At 55.3% G+C, this 23,133-nt stretch overlaps 1 protein-coding gene across 34 annotated transcripts in view; it reads left to right on the plus strand.

The window, feature by feature from the left end:
• The window catches only part of CACNA1G (calcium voltage-gated channel subunit alpha1 G), a 62,695-nt gene continuing 39,562 nt past the window's right edge, over positions 1–23,133 (plus strand). For 30 of the 34 annotated variants that reach the window (XR_001161119.1, XR_001161118.1, XR_001161120.1 and 27 more), the window contains exons 1-9: positions 1–634; positions 7,592–7,703; positions 7,867–8,000; positions 8,384–8,481; positions 10,379–10,538; positions 11,043–11,343; positions 11,512–11,604; positions 14,027–14,816; positions 16,660–17,036. Coding sequence is in view for 29 of the 34 variants with exons in the window: in XM_003786510.1 (XP_003786558.1) it covers positions 393–634; positions 7,592–7,703; positions 7,867–8,000; positions 8,384–8,481; positions 10,379–10,538; positions 11,043–11,343; positions 11,512–11,604; positions 14,027–14,816; positions 16,660–17,036 (2,307 nt within the window). In the remaining 5 variants the exon portion in view is untranslated. The remainder of the gene's footprint in view (positions 635–7,591; positions 7,704–7,866; positions 8,001–8,383; positions 8,482–10,378; positions 10,539–11,042; positions 11,344–11,511; positions 11,605–14,026; positions 14,817–16,659; positions 17,037–23,133) is intronic. The other 4 variants (XM_012803067.1, XM_012803068.1, XM_012803066.1 and 1 more) reach the window with 2 other exon arrangements.

Here is a 23,133-nt window from a genome sequence, read left to right on the forward strand (position 1 = left end):
CCGCCCTCCGCCGGTGCTCCCCTTCTCTCTCCCCCTCTCGGGGCTGCTCGGCCGAAGGTAGCGCCGCATCGGGCAACCGGAGCCTGGGCGCGAAGCGAAGAAGCCGGAACAAAGTGACCCGGAGCCGGCCGGCTGGCCCGGGGAGCCCCGGAGACCCAGGGGAAGCGGGACTCGCTCCGTGCGGAGCTTCCCTGCGACCCGGTGCCCTGCGGGCAGCATGCCCCTGCGGGCAGGGGGAACTGGGCTGAACTGGCCCTCCCGGGGGCTCAGCTTGCGCCCTAGAGCCCCCCAGATGCGCCCCTGCCGGGGCCCCCCAGTTGCGTGAGGACACCTCCACTGAGGGGCGCCGCTTGCCCCTCTCTGGACTGCCCGGAGCCCCGGCTGGCCAGAGGATGGACGAGGAGGAGGATGGAGCGGGCGCCGAGGAGTCGGGACAGCCCCGGAGCTTCACGCGGCTCAACGACCTGTCGGGGGCCGGGGGCCGGCCGGGGCCAGGGTCCACAGAAAAGGACCCAGGCAGTGCGGACTCCGAGGCGGAGGGACTGCCTTACCCGGCGCTGGCCCCGGTGGTTTTTTTCTACTTGAGCCAGGACAGCCGCCCGCGGAGCTGGTGTCTCCGAACGGTCTGTAACCCATATCCTTCGGGGCACGACGGCCAGCCTCGGGGGTCGGAAGCGGGGCGGGCCGAGCCGCCGCCGAAGGGGACAGAAAGCCAGGTGAGTCGGAGAACAGAGCATGGAAGGTGGGCAGATGAGAGGGGGACTGCTAGGGAAGGGAGGAGGCGTCAGAGTGGGAGCGGGGTAGCTGGCAGGTCTAGTCGAAACCCCCCAGGCGAGCCCCACCTCAGTACACACACCTCGGTCCTTCTTGGGGGACTGGGGTCCAAGCCAGGAAGAGAGATGTGCCTCGATGGTCCGTAGCTGGATGCTCTCCAGATGTGGGCAGGGAAGGGTCGTCATCCTCCAGATGTGGGAAGCTTCAGGAGCCTGGGAGCTCTACTCCGCCCGCCGCCGGTTAGCGAGCTGGGTTTGGTTTCCGAGTTTGGGGGGTGGGGTAGGGAGGAAGCTGCGGGGACGGAGGAGGGGGAACCGCAATCTCCTGGGTTTCCCTCCTGCCCCCGCCCCAAAGTTTGCGGCGTATTCTAGGGTTCGATCCCCCTACCTGGTCCTTGAGGCTGAGGTTTTTACTGACCCAGAGGGAGATGTTGGGGGGGGGCGGGGACCAGGTCCTATCCCCCCACCTCGTGGGTTGGAGGCACAACAAGGAGATTCCGGCGGCGGCTGATGTCAGGGGCGCAGAATGAGAACAAGATGTGGTGGAGGGGGCCGTCTGCCTGGAGCTGGAGTGGAGCCCCTTTCAGCTGGAGCCCAATGTCGGGAGTGCCTCCTTCCACTCCAATTCTTTATTCCATGAAGGGTGCTTAAGGTTGGGTTGGGAGTTATGTGCTGGATTTTTTCTTGTGGAGAGAAAGACTGTGGCAAGAGCCTTAGCAAGTGGGGGATGGGATTTAGCTGGTCCAGATTACTCCTCCTGTTTCACAAATAAAGAGTGCTCCAGCTGATAGCACAGCAGTTACGGGGGGACTGCAGTCCTGCAAAAGTACTGGGGAAACAGTGAGATTGTGAGTGTGTTCACTAAAGGAAGACTTGGGTCCACTGCCCCAGCATCTACTCCACAGATGGGTTTGGGGAATGCAAGCCCCACATTCTAGGGAGATGGATTCAGCACTGCCCCCTACCCTCTGCCCAGTCTGGAGTAGCAGGGGAGACCCCAGCCTCTGAAACCCCAAGCACAAAGCACTGCTTGACTAATGCCTGGCTCCTGGGTTCCCTGGTGGGTCCTGCCACCGAGGCAAGGAAAGGTGGGGTGAGGTTGCACTGCTACCTCAGGTCTTGACAGCTTCTCCTGGCTCCTTCTTTCCAGCGCAGAGGTTCTTTGGGATCTAGGGTGGGAGGCCCCAGGTTTCCCTTTAGCCCCTGAGAGCCCCACCGGGACTCTGCCTTGGGAAGAGGGGGTAGGAAGCTTGGTGCCGCCCTCACTCTCTGCAGCTCTGCTGCCTCTAGTGCGCAAAGCAGGGATGAGCTTGGGCTCCCCCCACCCCCCATCTTCTATATCCTGTGGTCTTTGGGAAGCTCCCCTCATCACACTCTCTCCCCATTCCCTGCCCCTTCTTCATTTCTGTCTGAGCTACAGAAAAAAAGAAGTAGGGGCTTCAGAGATCTGTGGTCCTCTAAGTAGTCACAGTCTTGAGCTGTAATCCCCCACTCCCAGGCCCCTTTCTTCATGGCAGAGATGGAGATGGAGGATGAAATAATGTTGAGAAGGATGGGCTCTGAGCATCTCTCTGCCCCTAACCACCTCCCCCCCCCATGAATAGTGAAAAGCACCAGCATCTATGTCCTCCTTCTGAGAGCCCAAGAGAGATAGATCACCTTGCACCCCCACCCCCCATAGATTTCTTGCTAGCATCTCTTCCCACCTGCCTATCTCCAGGTACTAGGTGAGGGTTTGGAGGCAGACTCCTTCCTTGAGTCTCTGGAAGAAGACAGGTGGTGAGAATTCAGATGATGGAAGAGAAGTGGGAGCCCAGTGCTCATCCTGGGAATGGGAGCAGGCTTATCTCGGGGGCGTGGGAGTCTGGGGTGGGGGACATCTGCATCACTAAGTCTGGAGAAGCAGCTAAGCCTGGGTTGGCTAGGAATGGGATGAGAACAATTACTTGGCAAGGGGGCTGCCTGAACTGAGCCCCCCACCATTTCCACCCTACCCAAGTGCCAAGGGCAACCTGTGTTTTTGCTGCCAGAGGGTCTTCTGCTTTCCTTTTCTCTCTTTTTGGGGTCTCTGAAAACCGCTTTGGTTCTGTGAGGGTCCCTCTGCACCTCTGAGGTGGAGGGACATAAGGACACTTCTCATCCCCCTCCCTCCACCACGGACTGAAGCTAGTTTGGCTTTTCTTGGCACATTCTTCTTCTTGGCCCCCTTTTTGTCTCAGCCTCTTTAAGAGACCAGGTTTCCTAGAGAGGAGATCTAGACCCAGGTAGGAAATGGGGTGTGTGTGTGTGTGTGTGTGTGTGCGCGCTGGGGAGGCAGTAAAAGGCAGAAGGTGCACAGTGCTTGTGTCCATGTTGGGGATAGCGGGGTATTGGCGGACAGTCACCTCAGAGGGCCCTCCCCCCCCTTACAGTGAAGGGTGTCAGCTTCCCCAGCGTGTGCTTCTTGGTGTGAGGGCGTGTGTTTCCCTCCGGAAGGAGATCCTGAGTATCCCCTCTCTGGCTGTTGTGTCACATCTGGAAGTTTGTGTAGGAGTTTCTCCAAGCTCAGAGCCCAGCACAGCTTTTTCTCATTTGGAAATCACAGGCTGGCATTTGGGATGCCGAGAGAGGGGGAGTGGAAGGGGGGCCAGAGGGGGAGAGGGGAGCCTGCCAGGAGTGGGGGAGAAGGGGGAGGCCTGACCGGCAGGAGCCCTAATAGCTTCCAGAAGCGGGTGTGAGTGAGTATGTGACTGTTCATCACTCTGTGTGTCTGAGTGTATGCCTCTAGAGGGGAGGGGGCACCAGGAATTTCTGGGGCCTTCCTTGCCACTGTCCCAGTGCGGCAAGTCTGCCTAGGGAGAACTCTCCATAGCTGTCCTTGGGAAATGTTCTTCCTGTCTCCTCACCAATTCTCTACCCCCAATTTCTAAACCCCCAGAGGGGATTCTGGGGTGAAGGGCTGGGGCTGGGGAATTGGATGGGATTGGGGGGCAGCTCACACTTTGACACTCTTTCTGCCCTGGGCCCACCTTCCTTCTATGTCATGCGTACACTCCTTCCAGTCCGCTGCACTCCACCGGTCTGCTGGGGGACTCCTTGTCACCCATGGTGCCAGTTGGAGCCATTCCTGGGATTACCCCCACCACACAGCCCCCCCACACCCTTTGCCTGCTCCCGCCCAGCTCTCACCCCGCCCTGCCTTCCTCAGCCAGGATGGCGACAGACACAACTGCTCACACGCGCAGACATGCGCGCGCAGACACACACACACACACACACACACACACAGAGTCACAGACATTTGAATCAGATTTCTGGCCTATTTCCCCTCCCAAAGATTCCAGCAGGCCGTCTCTCTTGTGTCTCTGTGTCTCATGTCTCTGTGTCTGGGTGGGGCCCACTGCCTTTCTGTGGGCTTCAGTTTTCAGTTTAGTTGAAAACCTCTCTCTCCACACACCCACACACTCAAGTTAGGGGGGTACAGGAAACAGGCTTGTAGAAATAGGGGCTCTGTTAGGGGACTCCCCTGTCTAGCCCCCCCAACACGAACCTCGAGACTGAGCCCCTAAGAGATTGCTGGATGCAATAGACACCGGCCTCTTTGTGGGATGGGTGAGGCAAGGGCCTGCCCTCACCCCACCTCCCCAACTCCCCAACTCTTACTAGAAGGCCAGGACTTCTGGGTCCAAGCCCATTTCCTCCTCAACGTTCCTTAGTCTCAGATTTCCAGATTCCTAGGAGGGAATGGGGCTGCGAGAGGGCCTGCTTCCCTTCTCGGTTCATGCCTGGAGCCCCTGTGCCCCTGGAGGTACCCCAGCCTACTTCCCTCCTCTCCCTGCTCCCCTCTCTGTTACAGCAGCTAGGCTAGGCAGGGGCTCTATCTAGATAAAACCTCCACAGAGAGGACTCATTTGTGAAGATAACATGCTCTAGTTCTCTCTCCCAGGAGGGAGAAAAAGAGGAGGGATGGAAGTAGGGTTCCTCTTTCTGCCATTTCCTTTCTCTCTGCTTTTGATGGTGGTTTGTGGGGAGAAGAAAGATCCTCCCCTCTCCTACCCCCCTTTGGGATCCACTCCAGCCCGGACAGTCACCATAGCAACAGTAGACATGTGACTGCACAGGTCTCTCATAGTCACTATGGCAACCAGTGTCCCCCGTTCCCTTGGTTACCATGGGGATCTGTCACATGGTTCCCTCAACCTGATAACCTGTGGGTCTCCCTGAGTCCCCTTCCCTGCATGAGGATGAGACAGCAGACTGAATGAGGGGAGATCATATGTGAAGGGGTCTTTTTAATTACCATGGCAACAAATCCACACCACCTGGTGACACATCCTCCTGTTGTTATGGCAACAGAAGAACATCACACAGTGACATACTGCCATGTTCCCAAGGAAATGAGCCCCACCCTGAGAAGGGTGAAAGGCCTCCCCCCCACACACTGATTATTCCTCTTTTCAGATTGTCCCACATTTTCTTGTGTCTTGGTCTCTTCCCTGTCCACTGTGCTCACCTGTAGTGAGAGGAGAGCGATAGAGAGCAGCCAGGATGTACTTGGAAGGAGGCTAGAATGCCAAGGGGCTGCCATGGCTAAGAGCTCGGTGTGGGGCCATTTGGAGGCAGACTCTGGCTATAAGAGGCCCCAGTCTGAGCTTGTGGAGGGGAGGACAGAAGAAAGGCAGCTCCTCTGTGGGATCGCTTCTGCCCCCACCAGTGGTTATAATTAGTTCATCTCCATCAAGGGAAACAAGGCGGGAAAAGATGAATGGGGAGACACATCTGGCTTCTAGGCAGGGAGATTGATAGATTGATTCATTCACTCTTCCCCTGTATTGATCATCTGCTACATACCAGGCACTACTCTGAAGTCTGTGCAGGATATAAAGATGTACCAGAGTGCCCCTGCCTGCCAGGAACCCACAGCTCTGTAAGGGAGATGAGACAAGTGCATAGATGACTACTATGTTGGAATCATGCCATTAGAGGGGTCCAAACAGATGTACCAAGAGTCCCTCGTCCTTTGAAGACTACCTACCCTCCCTCATGTAGAGACATTTGGTCACATGGGATCCTTCCAGCCCCCCTTCCCCTGCCAAGGAGAGGAGAGGGCTAGCTTAGGCATAGCAGACCAATTCTTGAGGGTAATTGTATTCCCTTCCCAAATCATGGTTCCCTCCTTGTCCCCCTTTTTCCAGGGTGACCCCTGGCTGACCCCCATTCTGGGGAGAGAGCTACTGGGTTCTGTCTCCACTCAGAAAAACAGTTCCATGGAAACAGAGCACTCTTTATTTCCTTCCTTCCATCTATCTACCCTCTGCCCCCAAATCTAGATTTCTTTCAAAACTCTTATTCTTATAAGGGAAACTGTGGTGCTTTAGGACTTCCAGGGTGCCAAGGGCAGGTATGGGCAAGGTGTGAGTCCAAAGGAGAAGGGACTGGGTAGCAGGGGTGGCAGGGGAGATGCGAGGGGCCAGGAGGAGTCTGGGGGATTCATGGGCCTCTGGGGAGGGATTGTGGCCTAGGAGTCAGGACAGAGATGGGTTGTGACTGGGACAAGCTGGGAGGAAGGTCATGGGGTCCCTGGACAGTCCTACTGGTCTTTTCACACATGGCCAAAGCCTTCTCATTCCTGAAGTAGGGTTAAGACAGGAAGATCCCATGTGTTATTGTCACCAGTGAGACTAGGTTGGTGGGTCATGCCAGGGGCTGTCATTCCCTAGGTCATATCCCTTCCCCATTCCCCTCATTTGTCTGTGAGTCTAGCGTCTGGAACCTTCTAAGGTCCAGAGGTTATTTTACACATTGTCCTCCTGATGGGCTGGAAGTGAGTCACTCAATACAATCTATTATGTGGAAGGAATCAGGGTTTAGCAAGTACCCTTCTCCCCCTTACTGTTTTGGCTGGTCTGGGCTGGAAGCCACCAGAAGGTGTGATGGCAGCATGGCTTGGGCGTTCAGGGTATCATCTACTCTGCATGGCCTGGGGGCTATGCCTAGCACAGTGCCTAACTTGTAGCATGTCCTTGGTATTTAAATTTGTGAGTGTGTCTAGTGGCTGTCTGAGGGCTTTGAGAGGTCAGGAGGCTGGCAGTGGAAGAAGGCTGGCCTTGGGCTCCAGTTCTGTGGCAAGGGAACAACAGCTGTGGTCTGTGGACAGACCTCTGTCTGTCCACCTAGTGCTGGGGCAGTCATAACAGCCCCTTCCTGGCTGCCTGAGCAGTTATGGTATGCAGAGGAAAGCATCATAGATCGGAGCTTGGGAACCTCAGTCTCGTCCTAGCCTGTCTGGTGACCTTCAGCATGTGATTTCAGCTCTCTGGACCTCAGTTTCCTTGGGTTCTGGGAAATAAAATGATCTACCTCGGATACTTCACAGGGCTGTGGTGAGCATCAACTGTGGCATTGTGTGAAAGTGCTTGGTAAACTGTAAGGCAGGCATAATCCGACTTGAGGTTTGTGTAACACATTCACATACATTATCTCATTTGCTTCTCACATCTACCCTGTGAGGTAGGGAGAATAGGATTCAGATTCAGCAGCAAACTCATGGTGTCTGGCATTTCCACAAGCACAATCGATTCTATTCCCTGAATGCCTTGTGCAAATAGTCAGGTTATTTGTGGCTTTTTCTACTTTTACAGAAAGGTGAGATGACCATGGTGGGCCTAGGCCTGGGCCTAGGGGCTGGTCTGACTGTAGATCCAGGCTCTCCTGCCCTCTATGATGCCTGGGTGCTCTTGGATGGATGGGGAGACCAGCAAGCAGGAGGTGTCAGGGTGGGGTGTGGGGGCCAGCTCCAGCTCTAGCCCTGCCCAGCTGTTTCCTTGACGGCCCAATACCTGGTTTGAGCGCATCAGCATGTTGGTCATCCTTCTCAACTGTGTGACCCTGGGGATGTTCCGGCCGTGTGAGGACATTGCCTGTGACTCCCAGCGCTGCCGGATCCTGCAGGTGAGTGTGCTGTGTGTCTCGGGGGGTGCATAGCTTCTAATCTTAATATACCTGACTCCTTCTCTGATAGAGGCCCTGCCCCAACTGGCAGGGGCTGGGGTGAGGGTGGAGGGTGTCCTGCCACCCCCTTCTCAGTTTCAGCAGCCTCTTGTCCCCACACCAGGCCTTTGATGACTTCATCTTTGCCTTCTTCGCTGTGGAGATGGTGGTGAAGATGGTGGCCTTGGGCATCTTCGGGAAAAAGTGTTACCTGGGAGACACTTGGAATCGACTTGACTTTTTCATCGTCATCGCTGGGTGAGGGCCTGGGAGGGGGAAGGAGAGCAATGGATCAGATCAGCCCCTTTCTTGGGCCCAGGGTTCCAGGCCTCCTGCCCCTGCCTCAGCCCAGTTATAGCTCTGCTTTCTCCCTGGCTGTTCACTAAAAGTTTGAGTCTATCTGACCTGCACTTCTCTGAATTCTATGCCCTCCTCCCAGTTCTGCCTCCTTATCTGATGCAGAGTATGTCCTTGGTTTGGGATGGCTCTGACCCCTAGACAGGGAGCCAGATCTTCAGGGTCCCTTGGTGGAGGAGCAGTCAGAGGTCATCCTGCTGCCCCACAGTGGGATTCCTCCTTGACCTCTTTTGACCCCATGGTGGCCTTGACTCAAAGGGCCTCCCTCTGGGCCCCTCCCACAGGATGCTGGAGTATTCGCTGGACTTGCAGAACGTCAGCTTCTCAGCTGTCAGAACAGTCCGCGTGCTGCGACCGCTCAGGGCCATTAACCGGGTGCCTAGTGAGTGACCCCTTGGCCCTCAGCCCCTAGGCAGAGAGCCTCAAAAGGAAAGGTGGAAATCTCAGACCACCACCTCTCACCGTGTCCCCACCTGACCACTCATGGGCTCATCTGGAAGCTAGAGTTGCTGGAACCAAATGAAGCCCCTGGCTGTGGCACTATGAGAGTCACCTGGGAAGCCCCTTGGCTCCATTTGAGTCTGCTTTGGGTCAGAGTCTCAGAAACATCTCAGATGATCCTGTCCTCCTTTAGCTAGATGACCACTCTGTCCAGAGTAGTAGGGGCACTTGGAGTGGCTGGAGAGACACGCAGCCCAGGTCAGATGCAAGGTGTGAATGGCCTGTTCTCACCAGAACAGCCTCTTACACAGTCTGGTTCTCACTGGTGAGACCACATTGGCCACGCTGAACTCCACTTCTCTCCAGAGAAGGCCACTCCACGCCACACCCTCCAGGCTCTATTCCCTTCCTCCCTCCCACCCCCTTCCAACCCGTTGCAGCGACTGCTGGGACCATTATCTAAATTAAACCGCATTGGTTTTTGGAGCCAGGGAAGCTTTGGCAGCTCTAGCTCCCCCTACATCCTGCCCCCCTACTTTGCTCAGGCCCCCCTTTGCAACTCCCCGACCTACACAAGCTGCAGATGGTCCCTCTGCCGTTCTGGGAGTGGGGGCTAGGGGGACACAGGTTTCTGGGTCTCTGTGTCTGCTCCTGTGCCGATGTAGCCCCCTTTGTTGTGTGTGTGTGAGAGAGAGAGGGAGAGGGAGATGTGGCTGCCTCTGGGAAGGCAGAGCTGAAGAGTGTGTTCTCTGGGGGCTGGGGTATGTTGGTGTTAACAGGAGCTCCAGAATAGGGGCGTGCCTTGCCTCCTCTTCCGCCCCAGGTGATGGCTGGCAGATTTATAGGCCTCTGTCTAACCACCGGTGTAATTCTCTTAATGCAAACCCTGAGGAATTGATCTCAGTTGGAGCACAGAGGAGCTGAAGGGGGATGGGGTGCGAGGACTGGGAAGAAGACTGCGTGAGAAGTCTAGGTGCTTGCTACAGTCACCAAGAGGGTTCATTAACTGCTGCTTAGAAGCTTTTGCCCTGGAGGGGGCAAGGGGCCATAGATGGCACTTGAGGGGTGTGTGTGTGAAAGGAGCCACTAGAGATCTGTCTGCTTGATACTGGGCATGGTGGGCAGGAGATGGGTTCAAACCCTTTGGGCTGGTTGGGTTCTAGGCCAGGAATATGGAGAGAAGGAAGTATCCCTAACAGGGCTCTTTGGGAGGAGGGCGTTTCAGTGTCTTTCCCCATGGAGGGGGCTGTTAATTGATGGACTTCTGAGAGAACAGAATAGTGCCCCTTCAGGTCCTGATCTGCGGATCTGGACTCAGCAGGGAACAGACTCAGGGCTAGGGGTCTGTCTCAGAACCATGGGAGAGCACAGGGTATTCTGGCCACTGCTGAGGAGCTGGTTCTCAAAGTGAAATTCCTGCCTGCTAACATCCTTCTTGGAGATCTCTGCCTCAGTTTCCTTAATGACCCCAGTGGTGATAATTTACAAAGGTCAGGTGACTGGTGGGAGAAGGAAATGGAAGGGCAGTGTGTGTATTTATGTGTATGTGTGTGTGTGTGTGTTGGGAACAGGCCTGGGAAGCTCATACCCTGGGTTTAAGTTCTGGCACCTACATTAGCAGCTCTGTGAGACTGGCTACATTACTCCACCTTCTTGCTTGTGGTGTATGGGTAAACCCCAAGGAATGGTGGGTAGGGTGAGGGGTCTAGGGGCTGCCTAGGAAGTGAGATGTGTCTGTTGGTGTCTCCTCCACCTTGAGCTGGACCATCAGCATCCCTGGTGGGTCCCTCTGGGAGGGCACCAGCCTGGCCGCCCCAGCCTGGCCTCTGCCCCCACAGGCATGCGCATTCTCGTCACATTGCTGCTGGACACACTGCCCATGCTGGGTAACGTACTGCTGCTCTGCTTCTTCGTCTTCTTTATCTTCGGCATCGTTGGTGTCCAGCTGTGGGCAGGGCTTCTCCGCAACCGATGCTTCCTACCTGAGAATTTCAGCCTGTGAGTGGTGGTCAGGCAGAGGGGAGGGCCTGGGAGTGGTCGTGGGCTTGGGACTTCCCTGAGTTCCTTCTTCCTGTTGCTATGGAGTCATCTGTTCTCAGATCTGAGACATATCTGGTTCTATAACTTGGCTACACATTGGAATCACCCGAGGAGTTTTCAAAATTAACCAACGCCGGGAGGCCACCTCCAGAGGGTCGGGGTGGGGGTTCAGCTTGGATGCTGGCATTTTTTTAAAGCTCCTCTAGTGATCATGCAGCTCCTCTCATGCAGCAAAGTTTGAAAACTACTGTTCCAGGAGGTGGCCTTCTGACATCCCAACTCTGGAAATTCCCTGCTCAGCCCTCTCTCGGTGCCCACAAAGCCCTGTCCCTTCCCTACTCGCTGTCCTGCTGGCTCACTCTGTGCACCTCGCTGCACTCATGGCAGCTCACCCTTCCTTGGCCCTCTCCCTGGAAAGCCCTGCTCTCCAGCCTCATCCCTGCCCGGCTCCCCATCCTACAGCCCCCTGAGTGTGGATCTGGAGCGCTACTACCAGACAGAGAATGAGGACGAGAGCCCCTTCATCTGCTCCCAGCCGCGCGAGAACGGTATGCGGTCCTGCAGGAGCGTGCCCACGCTGCGCGGGGAGGGCGGTGGCGGCCCACCCTGTGGTCTGGACTATGAGTCCTACAACAGCTCCAGCAATACCACCTGCGTCAACTGGAACCAATACTACACCAACTGCTCTGCTGGAGAGCACAATCCCTTCAAGGGTGCCATCAACTTTGACAACATCGGCTATGCCTGGATCGCCATCTTTCAGGTGGGGCAGCCTGGGCCCTAGGAGATTCCCCAGAAGGCCAGCCTTGGGACACAGTCCGGGTTTGCAGTGGTTACTTCTCAGGGTTGGTGTGGGCGTCAGGGCCTCTGGAGGAGACTGGAGGAGGATTTTGTGGGCCCAGAGTCAGCCTGCCCCTCTGTCCCTCCCTAGGTCATCACGCTGGAGGGCTGGGTCGACATCATGTACTTTGTGATGGATGCTCATTCCTTCTACAACTTCATCTACTTCATCCTCCTCATCATCGTGAGTGACTCCTCAGGCCCCCATGGGAATGCAGGATCCTGGGGACACTGGTAGGCCAGTCCAGAGAGGGGAAATACTTCTCAGTCTGAAGTTCTTAGCTCTCAGGACAAGGCTTCATAAGGAGGGCATCAAATGAGAAGTCAGGAAGAAATCCAAGGTCAAGGCCTGACTCTCTCACTAACTGCTATTATGATCTTGGGCAAGTCCTTCCCTTTGAGATCCTCTGTCCCACCCTGGGCCTCTATGTCTTCATTAGTAAAAGAGATGGTTCTTAAGCCAGGGTGATATTGCCTCCCCTAAGGGGACATGTGGAAATAGGAAAGGGTGGTTCTGGTTTCTTAGAAAACAGCTTTATTGAGATATAATCCACATATCATACAATTTACCCTTTTGAAGTGTGTAATCCAATGGTGTTTAGTATGTTCACAGAGTTCTTTGTTTTACAAGGGCGAGGGGAACGCTATTGGCATTTTGTGGTGGCAGGAGGGAAGAGATGCTAAATATCCTGAAATGTTTGCAAACAAAGCATTATTCTACCCAAAGTTCCCATCAGAGTTGAGAAACACTGTGTGATCTCTTGTTCCTTCCGGCTCAGAAATCCTAAGACTCTATGAAGGCAGGAAACAGAGGCAAAAGCAGCAATATTTAATAGTCCTAATCACTACCATTCATTGTTAGTAACTTCACTGCTACCACTTACTGCTAATATTTATTGAGCACTTACTATGTGCCAGCTCTGCTCTAAGCCCTTTCTATGGGCTGCTGCATTCAGTCCCTGCTGCCATCCTATACCGACTCCATTTTACAGATGCATCAGGTTTCCTGGTTTATCTGACCCTATCATGTGCTTTGCCTATGCTGTGGGTTAATCTCACTGGGTGGGGCATCACTGCTGATGTGTCCCGTAATATCTGCTGCCTGCTTAATCCTTGCAGTTCCCTGTGAGATGGCCTGTGCAGGGGTTGCGGTCCCCATCTCCCAAATAGGAACTCAGAGCCCCAGATCACATAGAAAAGTAAGATCCTGGAGCTGAGAATTCAGCTCCAGGCCACCAACTCCAAGTTCAGCCTTATTCCTTGTCACCAAGAGGCCAATGATAGAGCCAGACACAGGGACAGATATTGAGAGAAAGAGTTGCAGAAGCAGATTAAGGTGGGGAGATGTGGGGGTGAGGCACAAAAAAAAAGAAGAAGATTAAGATCTACTTAGGACCTAGGACAAGCTCCAGAGGAAGGTGGAAACAGAATGAGGCAGCCCTTGGTGAGTAAGAAGCAGAGGGCAGGCCCTGAGAAAGAGCAAGTCCCCCAGGCTACCCCCTCTTGCCTCCCTAACTTCTCTGGTGCGGAAGAGTGGGCAGGTTTGGGGCGAAGCCTAGCTGGAGGCCTGTTCCCATCCTTGACTACCGCCTCAGGGGCTGAGGCCCTGCTTCAGGAATCGGGGTCTTCTCTCCATCCTTTCCCCCACCCCCAGGCTTGGGGGAGGGGGAAGGAAGCAAGCAGGGAGGTAGGGGCCTAGTTTCCACCCTCCCACACACCCCCCGAAAAATCTTTTCAAACAGCTCTCTGGAATCACACTAGTGAAGCTAATTATCATAATTACTAGGACACGATCTAGAAAAGAAAATCTGCTTTGTCACCATAAATATTCATTTCCTGCGTTTGGGGATTGTTGTCCAAGCAATAGTCCTCCTAGAGTCGTCTTGGGGAAACTGAGGCATGGAGATGGGGTGGGGAGGTGGGGGGAGTGTGAGCAAGTCAGAGTGGTGATTTGGCTAGTCTGTAGGGTCCAGAGTTCAGCCCCTCTCTCAGCTGGGGGAGGGGTAGCACAGAGATAAGGGGTACAGACAAGACCCATGCTCCCTATTTTCACATAAGGATACCAAGGCCCCATGGATAGGGGTCTTTCCCAAGGTCATGCAGCTACAATTGAGACTAGAAACAGGGGTCTTGTGAACAGTGTTTTGCCAAGATCTCAAAGGCTCTGTCCAACTGGAAAACCCCACATCCCTAATGCATTCATTTCCACAGCATTCTCTACTCCTAATGGAAATTGGGGATGGGTGCTTAGAGGAGTTGGAGGGTGTGTTTCGGGGCAGGGAATTTGGCCTAGAACCTTGCAGGAAAACACCACAACCAGTACTGACACCTTGGAGAGCTTGGTTCAAGTCTTAGCCTTACTCTGCATCGGCTGAGTGATCTTGATCTTGGGCAAATGCCTTACCTCTCTCAGCCTTCGTCCTCATCTGTCATATGCAGATTGCAATAGCATCACCTCCTGAGATTGTCATAAGAATAAAATGAGATAATACTTGGAGAATAATTGAGCCTGGTGCTCGTGTGTAGGAAGTTCTCTGTATGTGGCGGCTGGCATTGTGATTCGCTTTTCTTCAGGTCATCTCCTCTTCCTGTCCCCACCCTTACAGGTGGGCTCCTTCTTCATGATCAACCTGTGCCTGGTGGTGATTGCCACGCAGTTCTCAGAAACCAAGCAGCGGGAAAGCCAGTTGATGCGGGAGCAGCGCGTGCGGTTCCTGTCCAACGCCAGCACCCTGGCCAGCTTCTCTGAGCCGGGCAGCTGCTATGAAGAGCTGCTCAAGTACCTGGTATACATCCTTCGTAAGGCAGCCCGCAGGCTGGCCCAGATCTCCCGGGCAGCAGGCGTGCGGGCTGGGCTCCTGAGCAGCCCAGCTCCCGTTGGGGGCCAGGAGCCTCAGCCCAGCAGCACCTGCTCTCGCTCCCACCGCCGCCTGTCCGTCCACCACCTGGTGCACCATCACCACCACCACCACCACCACCATTACCACCTGGGCAATGGGACGCTCAGAGCCCCCCGGGCCAGCCCAGAGATCCAGGATAGGGATGCCAACGGGTCCCGCCGGCTCATGCTGCCACCACCCCCCTCGACACCCGCCCTCTCTGGGGGTCCCCCAGCTGGTGCGGAGTCTGTGCACAGCTTCTATCATGCCGACTGCCACTTGGAGCCAGTCCGCCGCCAGGCCCCCCCTCCCAAGTCCCCATCTGAGGCATCAGGCAGAACTGTGGGCAGTGGGAAGGTGTACCCCACCGTACACACCAGCCCTCCACCAGAGATGCTGAAAGAGAAGGCACTCGTAGAGGTGGCCCCCAGCTCTGGGCCTCCCACCCTCACCAGCCTCAACATCCCACCCGGGCCCTACAGCTCCATGCACAAGCTGCTAGAGACACAAAGCACGGGTAAGAACTCTGGGTGGGGGCCTGTGGGCAGCCTCGTCTGGGGGCTGGGTGATGTCTCAGAGGGGACCAGGTCTCAGATTCCCACTTTCCCTCTCAGGGCTTTGGCACCTTCAAGCAGTTACATCACTCCTTTGAGCCCTAATTTTCTCATCTGTTAAAATGAAAATCCTAATCCTACATTGTAGTAGCAATAACTGTCGTGTAATATGCACCTGCCACATGCCCTGTTCTGTGCTGTTAGCAGTAATATCCAGGGTTGTTGCCTAATGGCTGTGTGGCTGTCACATGCTTTGCAGTAAAATCCCATTGGATCCTCTCTACTGATTAGGTGATAAGCTTTCTTAGTATCCCCATTTCAAAGTGAAGAAAAGGAGGCTTTGGGGGGTTTGTGTGATGTGCCCTATGTTATGTCATGGCTAAACTCTGACACCCACACTCTGTACTCCTGTTGCAAGGCTCAGAGGGGAAATGGTGTGTGACTAGGCTCAGCATCATGCTCCACACTCTAAGCCTGAGTCTCAGTCCCTCCTTGCAGGGAGATCTAGGGCCAGGAGCAGCAAGTCCTTGGGGAGCTGCTTGTCTGATGCGTGTAACACCCAGTGTCACAGGGCGGTGAGACACGGGGTGTTGGGCTCTGCTTAGCAGACAGGTCCTGTGCAGCCACAGCCCAGGACCAGTGTTTCAGGAAGGATGTGGCATGTGGGGAGCAGCGGGATATTCGTGGGAATGTTACGTGGGAACGTGGGCTGGGACCAGAAGGTGCTATCACGGAGCCCAGAGTGAAAGGTTCTTATGCCAGCTCTTCTGCCGCCCTGCCATGGGACGTGGGCCTGTCTCACACACTCACGTGTAAGAGACAGGGCTGGGCCCATCGTTATTGTCAGTGGGGGCTTACTAACGCCCTCCTGCGTGCAGATACAGTCAGTAGGGGAAAATGTCACTGCATGCTACTAGGGGCTGGGCCCTCGGCCAGGTGCCTCCACAAACACGCTTTTCCTGGGTGGCTCTAAGTTTCCTTTCAGCTCTCATATTCTAGATTGAAGCAGACTTAAATGGACACTGTTGTCTTGGGATAGGTCATGTGCACGTGCACATAAGTATGTCTGGTGTGTGTATGTGTGTCTGTGTCCATGAAGGGGTCTCGGACGCGTATGTGTGTTTGTGCCTGAGCATGTTTGGCGTATATGTGTGCATGTGTCTCCTATGTGTGGGTGTGTGTGCACGCGCACATAGGCATGATGCTCTTTCCTGGCTCATACACATGCACATGGGCACTTATATCTAGCACATGTGCCTTGTGTGTGTGAACATGTTTGTGCAAGCATGCATTTTATATGTGCATGCATGTATGTGTATATGGTGGTGCACAAACAGTGTGTATATGTACATGTTTGTACATGAGTGTGTCTGGAACATGTGTGCATATGCATGTGTCTGGTGGGGGGCTGTGAACACCCATGTATGGGTGTGTCTTAAGAATCCTTTGGAAAATACTGCTCAGAGCATTGTTGATGCAGGCCTGGCTTCTGGGAAGGAGATATGGCCTAGGCTCTTTGCTGAAGGCCCCTGGGACATAGGAGTATCCTGGACGTCAGAGAACATTAAGGCCACCTCTTTGTTTGAGCTCTGAGATACTCACCAGTGATTGTCAGTGAGGTGCTGTTGACATTGGGACACTTTGTTGTTCAGGTCTCCCATACTGCAGGGCACTAGCACCCCTGGCCCACCAAGTGCCCAGCTCCCCCATCACTGTGACAACTCCCTCACTCAGGTTATGCACATGCTGGGGGCGGGGTGCCTGGGTGAGAGATCCTCAGACTCTAACTTCCCTTGCTTGTTCCAGGTGCCTGCCAAAGCTCTTGCAAAATCTCCAGCCCTTGCTCGAAGGCAGACAGTGGAGCCTGTGGTCCAGACAGCTGCCCCTATTGTGCCCGGGTGGGGTCCGGGGAGGTGGAACTCACTGACCACGAGATGCCTGACTCAGACAGTGAGGCGGTTTACGAGTTCACACAGGATGCCCAGCACAGTGACCTCCGGGACCCCCATAGCCGGCGGCAACGGAGCCTGAGCCAGGACGCAGAGCCCAGCTCTGTGCTGGCCTTCTGGAGGCTGATCTGTGATACCTTCCGGAAGATTGTGGACAGCAAGTACTTTGGTCGGGGCATCATGATTGCTATCCTGGTCAATACTCTCAGCATGGGTATCGAATACCACGAGCAGGTAGGGGTGTGGCACCGCAGGGCCCCCACCAGCCACCTCTCCCCTGGGGCTGGGGCCATCTGCTTCCCCTTCTCCTGCTCAGCTCTTTGTTGCTGTTGCAACCGCCTCGGCAGGGTGGAAGGGAGGAGAGGCAATGGTGCATTGCATGGGGATCCCCTGGAGGGTGAATACCAATGAATGCTACAAAGTTTCTGATAAGGAGCTTGCCCAGGGCAGGAGCAAGGTGTGTTCTACCTGGGAAGGCTTCCCAGAAGAGGCATGTTTGGAGGATGTGGGCAAGGGGTGAGACGTGTCACTGGAAGAAGTTTGGGTCTTAAGAGAAGGTGCCACGGGGAGGGGAGATGTTGGGGGTTGGAGGGACTGTGTAGGCAGGGTGAGGAGTGGAGTGTTAGGTTCTGCGCCTGGTGAGGTCGGGGAGGGAAACAGTCTCAGCTTGGCCTGCAGTGTCTGTCTGGGAGCGATGCTGTGATCCAGGGCGGCTCTGGGGGATGACAGTGCCCAGCATGGTGAGGGGACTTGAAATCATATGCTTTAACCAGCGCCTTTGAGGAACCGTTCTAAGAACTGGGATGTTTAGTCAGGAGAAGAGCTCAGCAGGGACAGGCGAGCTGTCTTCAAATATTTGAAGGGCTGTCATGTGGAAGAGGGAGCAGGCTTGTTTTGTGGGGCCGATGGCTGTAAGCAAAGGGATCTTGGCAGAGGGGGAGGAGGCTGCTCAAACTCCTGGAGCTGTACAGTGTCAGACAGAAAGGGTGGCCTGGGGACCCCACGGATCCCGTGACACACACTGGGCTGCATCCTTGGTGGGGGTCAGAGCAGGCGCCACAGCCTCACACCGGGTTTGGCTTCCTTCTTCATAGGGTTCCTTCCCGAAGTCATCACCCCCCTCCCATTTGGCCTTCTAGTCACCCCTTGGCTGTTGCTAGGAATAGGAGGGAGGCCAGCAGGCAAGCACTGCAGCTTGCAGGCCCTGCTGTGTTCTTCTCTCCTGGGTGTTCTTGCCTCCCAGAGGCAGCAGGGAGAGGATGGGGCTGCCAGAACCCACCCTTCCTGCTTTGGAACTGAGGCTACACACCTCTGTGCCCCCCAGTTGGGGGCAGAGGCACCAGGGGCCAGAGGTAGGGCAGCCACCTGCACAGTACAGTGCACCATGGAAGGGGCATCTCGATCAAGAGGGGGCCTGGTTGGGGGCAGGTGAGCTGTGCAAGGTGGTACAGGCATGCAGGGTGTCAAGACTGGTGCTGGGATGGGCAGTGAGATGTTCACTTTTCAAAAGATTTGAAGTTCTCTACCTCTACCCCGCTGACCTCTGCACCCACACTATCATAACCTCTCTGCTCTTGCCCCAAACTGCCCTGTCTGGCCTGGTGGACCCCCCTCTCTCTGGTCACCACCACATCACATAAGTGGCCTTTGCTCTTGCCTCGGTGGCCCTCCACCTGGCAACTAGGAGGTGGAGAGGGGGCAGGACACCGGCTGCAGCACCAGTGGGTGGGCGTGCGTGGCACTGCAGTGGGCGTGTTGTGTCTAGGCTGCGTGGGGTGTGGGTGTGTGTGCACATGCCCGCTCTGCCAGCCTCCTGGGGAGAGGTGTTCTGCTCTGCCAGGCTGGCGGGTGGGGAGGAGCAGCATTTTCTGCTTCTGGGCCCCAGGTGGTGGTAGTCCCTAACCTCCCGTTACCCTGGCTCCCTGAAGACGAACCTCAACCTGGTTTCCCTCACCCTACTCTAGCTGTGGTCAGGTGTCCGTTCCCCACGGGGCACTGCCTCCGTGCTCTCCTTTTGCCTCCTCGGGGGTCCACCAGCCTGCCCAGCCAGTTGCTGCTGGTGGAGACTTTGATTGGACTGGAAGAAGCTGAGTCACACAGATCCAGGGCAAATGAAGCCGCAACAAGAGGCCTTTCAGTTAGATGTCAGGAAGGATGCCCCTTCGAAGTGGAAGTAAAAGCCATCAGTCAGGGGTGCCCGCGACATCTCTTTGCCCAAGTTCCCAAGGAAAAGGGGACACAGCCCACGTTCCCACTGAGCCCTTGGCAGTGAGAGGCCTCACTCGGTGGCAGCAGTGTCTGCTCTAGGGGAGAGTTTGCTCCAATACCTGGTTGCTGAGAGCCCACAGGGGCAAGTGGGAGTCCCTAGTGGGCTGGGCAGATGATTGACTGCTGCTGCCCAGCGGGCACAGGAGTAGAGGGCTGCGAGATGTCCCAGAAGCTACCATGGCCCTGTGCTTGCAGGCACTGCAGCGTGAACGTCCCACCATCTGGGCCCCACAGCCTGAGCAGGCGGGGGTTGGGGGGGTGAGTTTGCCGGAGAAGGCAGCAAGAAGGTGTGGGGGGGCTGAGAGACAGAGACACAGAGCAGGCACAAAGCAGGAGGCAGAGACACATGGGGGCCACAGGGACAGGGAGGGAGATGGAAATGAAAACACCGCAAAGGAGACTGATGGGGAGAGAGGGGGAGACAGAGGCACTGAGAGTGAGATGGTGATCTGGGCAGTAGGACAGGGACAACAGAGACACAGGGACAGGAGAGAACGATATGGAGGGAGAAATGGAGACACGGCAAGGCGGAGACAAAGACAGATGGAGCCACAGAGACAGAGATCAGATCCAGAGGCAAATGAGGACAGACACAGGGCAGGCTTGGGATGGAGCTGACTGAGGTAGAAAGGAGGCGTCCCCTGGAGAGAGAGTGTCAGCAGAGGGCTGAGCCTACTCCTGGGGCGCCCTTCATTCAGTCCTGGGTAGGGAGGGCCCTGCAGAGGGTATTTCCTGCCAGCCAGTCCTCTCCCACTGCCAGGTGTTCTGGCCCCACCCCACCTCACTGTCCTCTTGACAGAGGAAGTCCCCATTTTGTTGCACCCCCCCACCCAAGGCTGGCCCCGTGCTGTCACTCCCTTCTGCTTTCACCACCCTAGCCTCCAGCTGGTGGAGAACTGGCAGGATTGGTTTGCCCAGAGGGCTGGTAAGGAGAACAAGGACACAGGACCCTGGGGAGGGAGGGAGAAAATGACTTGAGTAAGGCTGGAAGCATGATGTCATATAAAACCAAGCTATATGTGTGTCCTATTCACCAGGTGGCAGTGCTTACAGCCCAGAACTTTGGCGGATTATCCATCCATTCCATATATGTTTCCTGGGCATCAGCATTGGGCCTAAGCAGTGGAGTGCTGACAAATGATTAATAACTAGCCTTTACGAAAAAAAAAAAAAAAAGAGCCCTGATTTACAGTGTTTGCCAATTTCTATGGTGTAAATGCTCTCGCCATAGCCACTTCCAAGCTGATCACATGATATCACCTAATGCAGAGTTGGGAAGATGAGTGGACACTTGGTTCCCCCGAGCCAGTGCAGAGCAGCTCCATCATACCACTGGGCCTAAGGCACTGTCCTTCCTTTCAGAGAGGTCAACATCAAGTGAATAGTCATATTTACTTGATTTGATAGGTGCTCAGAGAGGGAGCCCTTAACCCAGGCTAGGGAAAGGACTCAGGGAGGGCTCTGTGTAGGAGATGACTGCTGAGCTGAGTCCTAAGGAACAGTAGGATGTATCCAGTGAAGGGTGGAGAGTAGGGCACAGTACGGAGACTACTGCTGTAATATGGGCAGTACAACTGCATCTTTGGAGATGGAGAGGAGAGGGCTGGGAGAGCTGACAGGTGGCTGAATCTTTGGAACTCAATAGCAGTTGGAAACTTGGGGGAGAGGAGGCAGCAAGAGGGATTCCCAGGTTTCTACTTGGGGTGGGAGTGCTGAAACTTGGGCAGATTTGGGCTGGGGGACGGACACATTGCCTGTCAGGTGCCAAGGGGCCACCCTGGTACCATATCCAGCAGGCTGTCAGAGCTCAGGAAAGTGGTTGTCCTCTTTTCTGTGTCTGACCTGGGTCTGCTCTGGGGCCTGGCCTCTCCTGGAGGAGAGGAGGGACAGGATAGTGTCTTGGGGACGTAGGAACTTCCTGATCATCCCCTTCCAGGCTCTGGGTCACCAAGGGGGGAGGCAGAAGCTAACCTCATATTCTAGAAGAGAAACAATAGCTGTGGGGTGGGGAGAAGGACACACAGCCCAGTGAAAGGGAGAGGAAGGGAGGGTCCAGGGTAGATGGCCAGCCAGAAGAGGACGGGGCAGGTGATGATTCCGCTCGTTGCTCACACTCTGGGCCCATCCTGTCACTCCAGATACATGTCCAGAGAGAGTTTCTATTTATAAGTGAGTGAGGTCGGTTGTTCACGGTGAGGGAAGCTGGGGGTGGAGGGTGCCCAGATGTGGTAAGTCTTAACTATTGAAGGAAGTCACAGCCTCCTTTTTGATTCTGCTGAAAGCTGGTGACCTGCTCCCCAAATATTGCACATATGCATGAACACCTCAAATGTGGCCTTTAGGGGCAAAGGTGTATGAGTATCTTCCACCCAAGCCAGTCCCTTGGCCTCCAAGAGGAATCTTGGCTGAGGAGCAGGGCTTAGTGGGGACAATCCCTTACACCTGACCTGATCCCAGACTCTCAAAGGATCTCTGGGTGTGGAAGGAGAGGGGTGAGTCTTGGAGTTTTCTGCTAAAGGGTGATCTCATTCTTTTAGGCATCCCCTGTCTCCCCTAATTCCACAAAAATGGGGAGCATATCCTGTGCACAGCACACTAGAATAGGACACCAGAATTTCAGGGAGCTGGGGTAGAGTCAGAAGCACCCAAGAAATGTAGGTTCTACCAGAAAACCCGTTCTGTTTTGTGGACGATTATGCCAAATGCCGCAAAAAGAGACTTCAGGGGACAAAGGAGCAATACTCACATCCAGGGGAGGAATTTAGAAGGGCTTTTGAGATTAGAAAATGAGTGGGCTCGACAGTGGGTTCGAGGAAGCCAGGTATAGGAGTGCAGAGGGTCTAGATGGAGGGATTAGGGGGAAATGCACAGGGTGGCATGGGATGCTCTGAAGGACAGTTACATTTTCTCCCCTACATTGGCCCTGAGGTGTTTGAACAGGGAACCATGTGAGTCCAGCCATGTTGAAGAAAGCCGGAGCTTCCAGTAGGTGCAGACTGAGTGGGGGAGGGGAAGCTATTTCTGTTGTTCAGATCAGAGCAATGAGGGCCCCAAGAGAACCAGGGCACGGGTAGGACAGCCGTTCCATAGGCACTTTCTCCGCCCCACACCTTAGCATCCAGAGAGATGGAGGGCAGGCACGAATACTAGATAACCCCAAGGTTCCAAGGCAGAATATGGAGAATGATGGAGCTGGGAAGGAGCAGGTTTGAGAGAGGAGGTGAGAGGGATTATTTGAGGTGGCTCTGGGCTGTCCTGGGAGGGCTGTCAGGCAGGGAGGGCTGTCAGGTAGGCGTTGGCTCCCTGGATGAAGAGCCAGGGCTCGGAGTTTGTTTAGTGTCGTCCACACCCCAATGACAGCTGGAGAGGTGGGACTGGGGGAGCCGGTGGAGACAGCGGGCTCAGACTGAACTCTGAGGAATGTTGGCCTGAGGGAGGAAGGCAGCGGGAGGGCAGCCCTCCTAGGAACAAGAGGGGCTGGCACAGGGTCAGGGAAGCCTGGAGAGGCTGGCGCCAGGCAGGAGGGGCCGGCACAGGCTCAGATGCCGCAAAGGCATCCACTGAGAGAGGGTCCCTGGAGAGAGTTGGAGTGCTGAGGCCCAGGGTTCAGGGGTGAATGGGTCCAGAGTCACGCAGAAGCTTTGTGCTTTCAGGCTGAGGGGAAGGAATTGGAGAAGTGATGGATACAAGGATAACTGATGGGCTGGGGGTCCAGGGAGGCTAGGGATGGGGAGCACATGGCTTTGCAGGTGGAGGAGGGTCTGGCTTCCTTCCAGGAGTAGGACATAGGATACAGAGCTGTGTGGAGGGGCCCAGAGCCCCTATGCAGCAGGAGGCCAGTTGTGGGGGGGTGCAGAATGGGGAAAGTTTGGGACAGTTTCTGGAGAAGAGAGATGCAGACCTGAAAAAGGAGTGGGGCAGTGAATGAAGCATGCAGCAGCCATGGGCCCTGCGGGGAATTGCCTGTCCAGTCAGCACAGGTTCGTGCCTCTCTCTAGCAAGGCTCAGCAGTTCCAGAGCTGCAGCAGAGAGGAGGAGGGTCTGGGGACCTACCTGGGCTGGG

This window comes from Otolemur garnettii, unplaced genomic scaffold (genome assembly GCF_000181295.1).
Source record: "Otolemur garnettii isolate 467f Iridium unplaced genomic scaffold, OtoGar3 scaffold00018, whole genome shotgun sequence".
Lineage (NCBI taxonomy): Eukaryota > Metazoa > Chordata > Mammalia > Primates > Galagidae > Otolemur > Otolemur garnettii.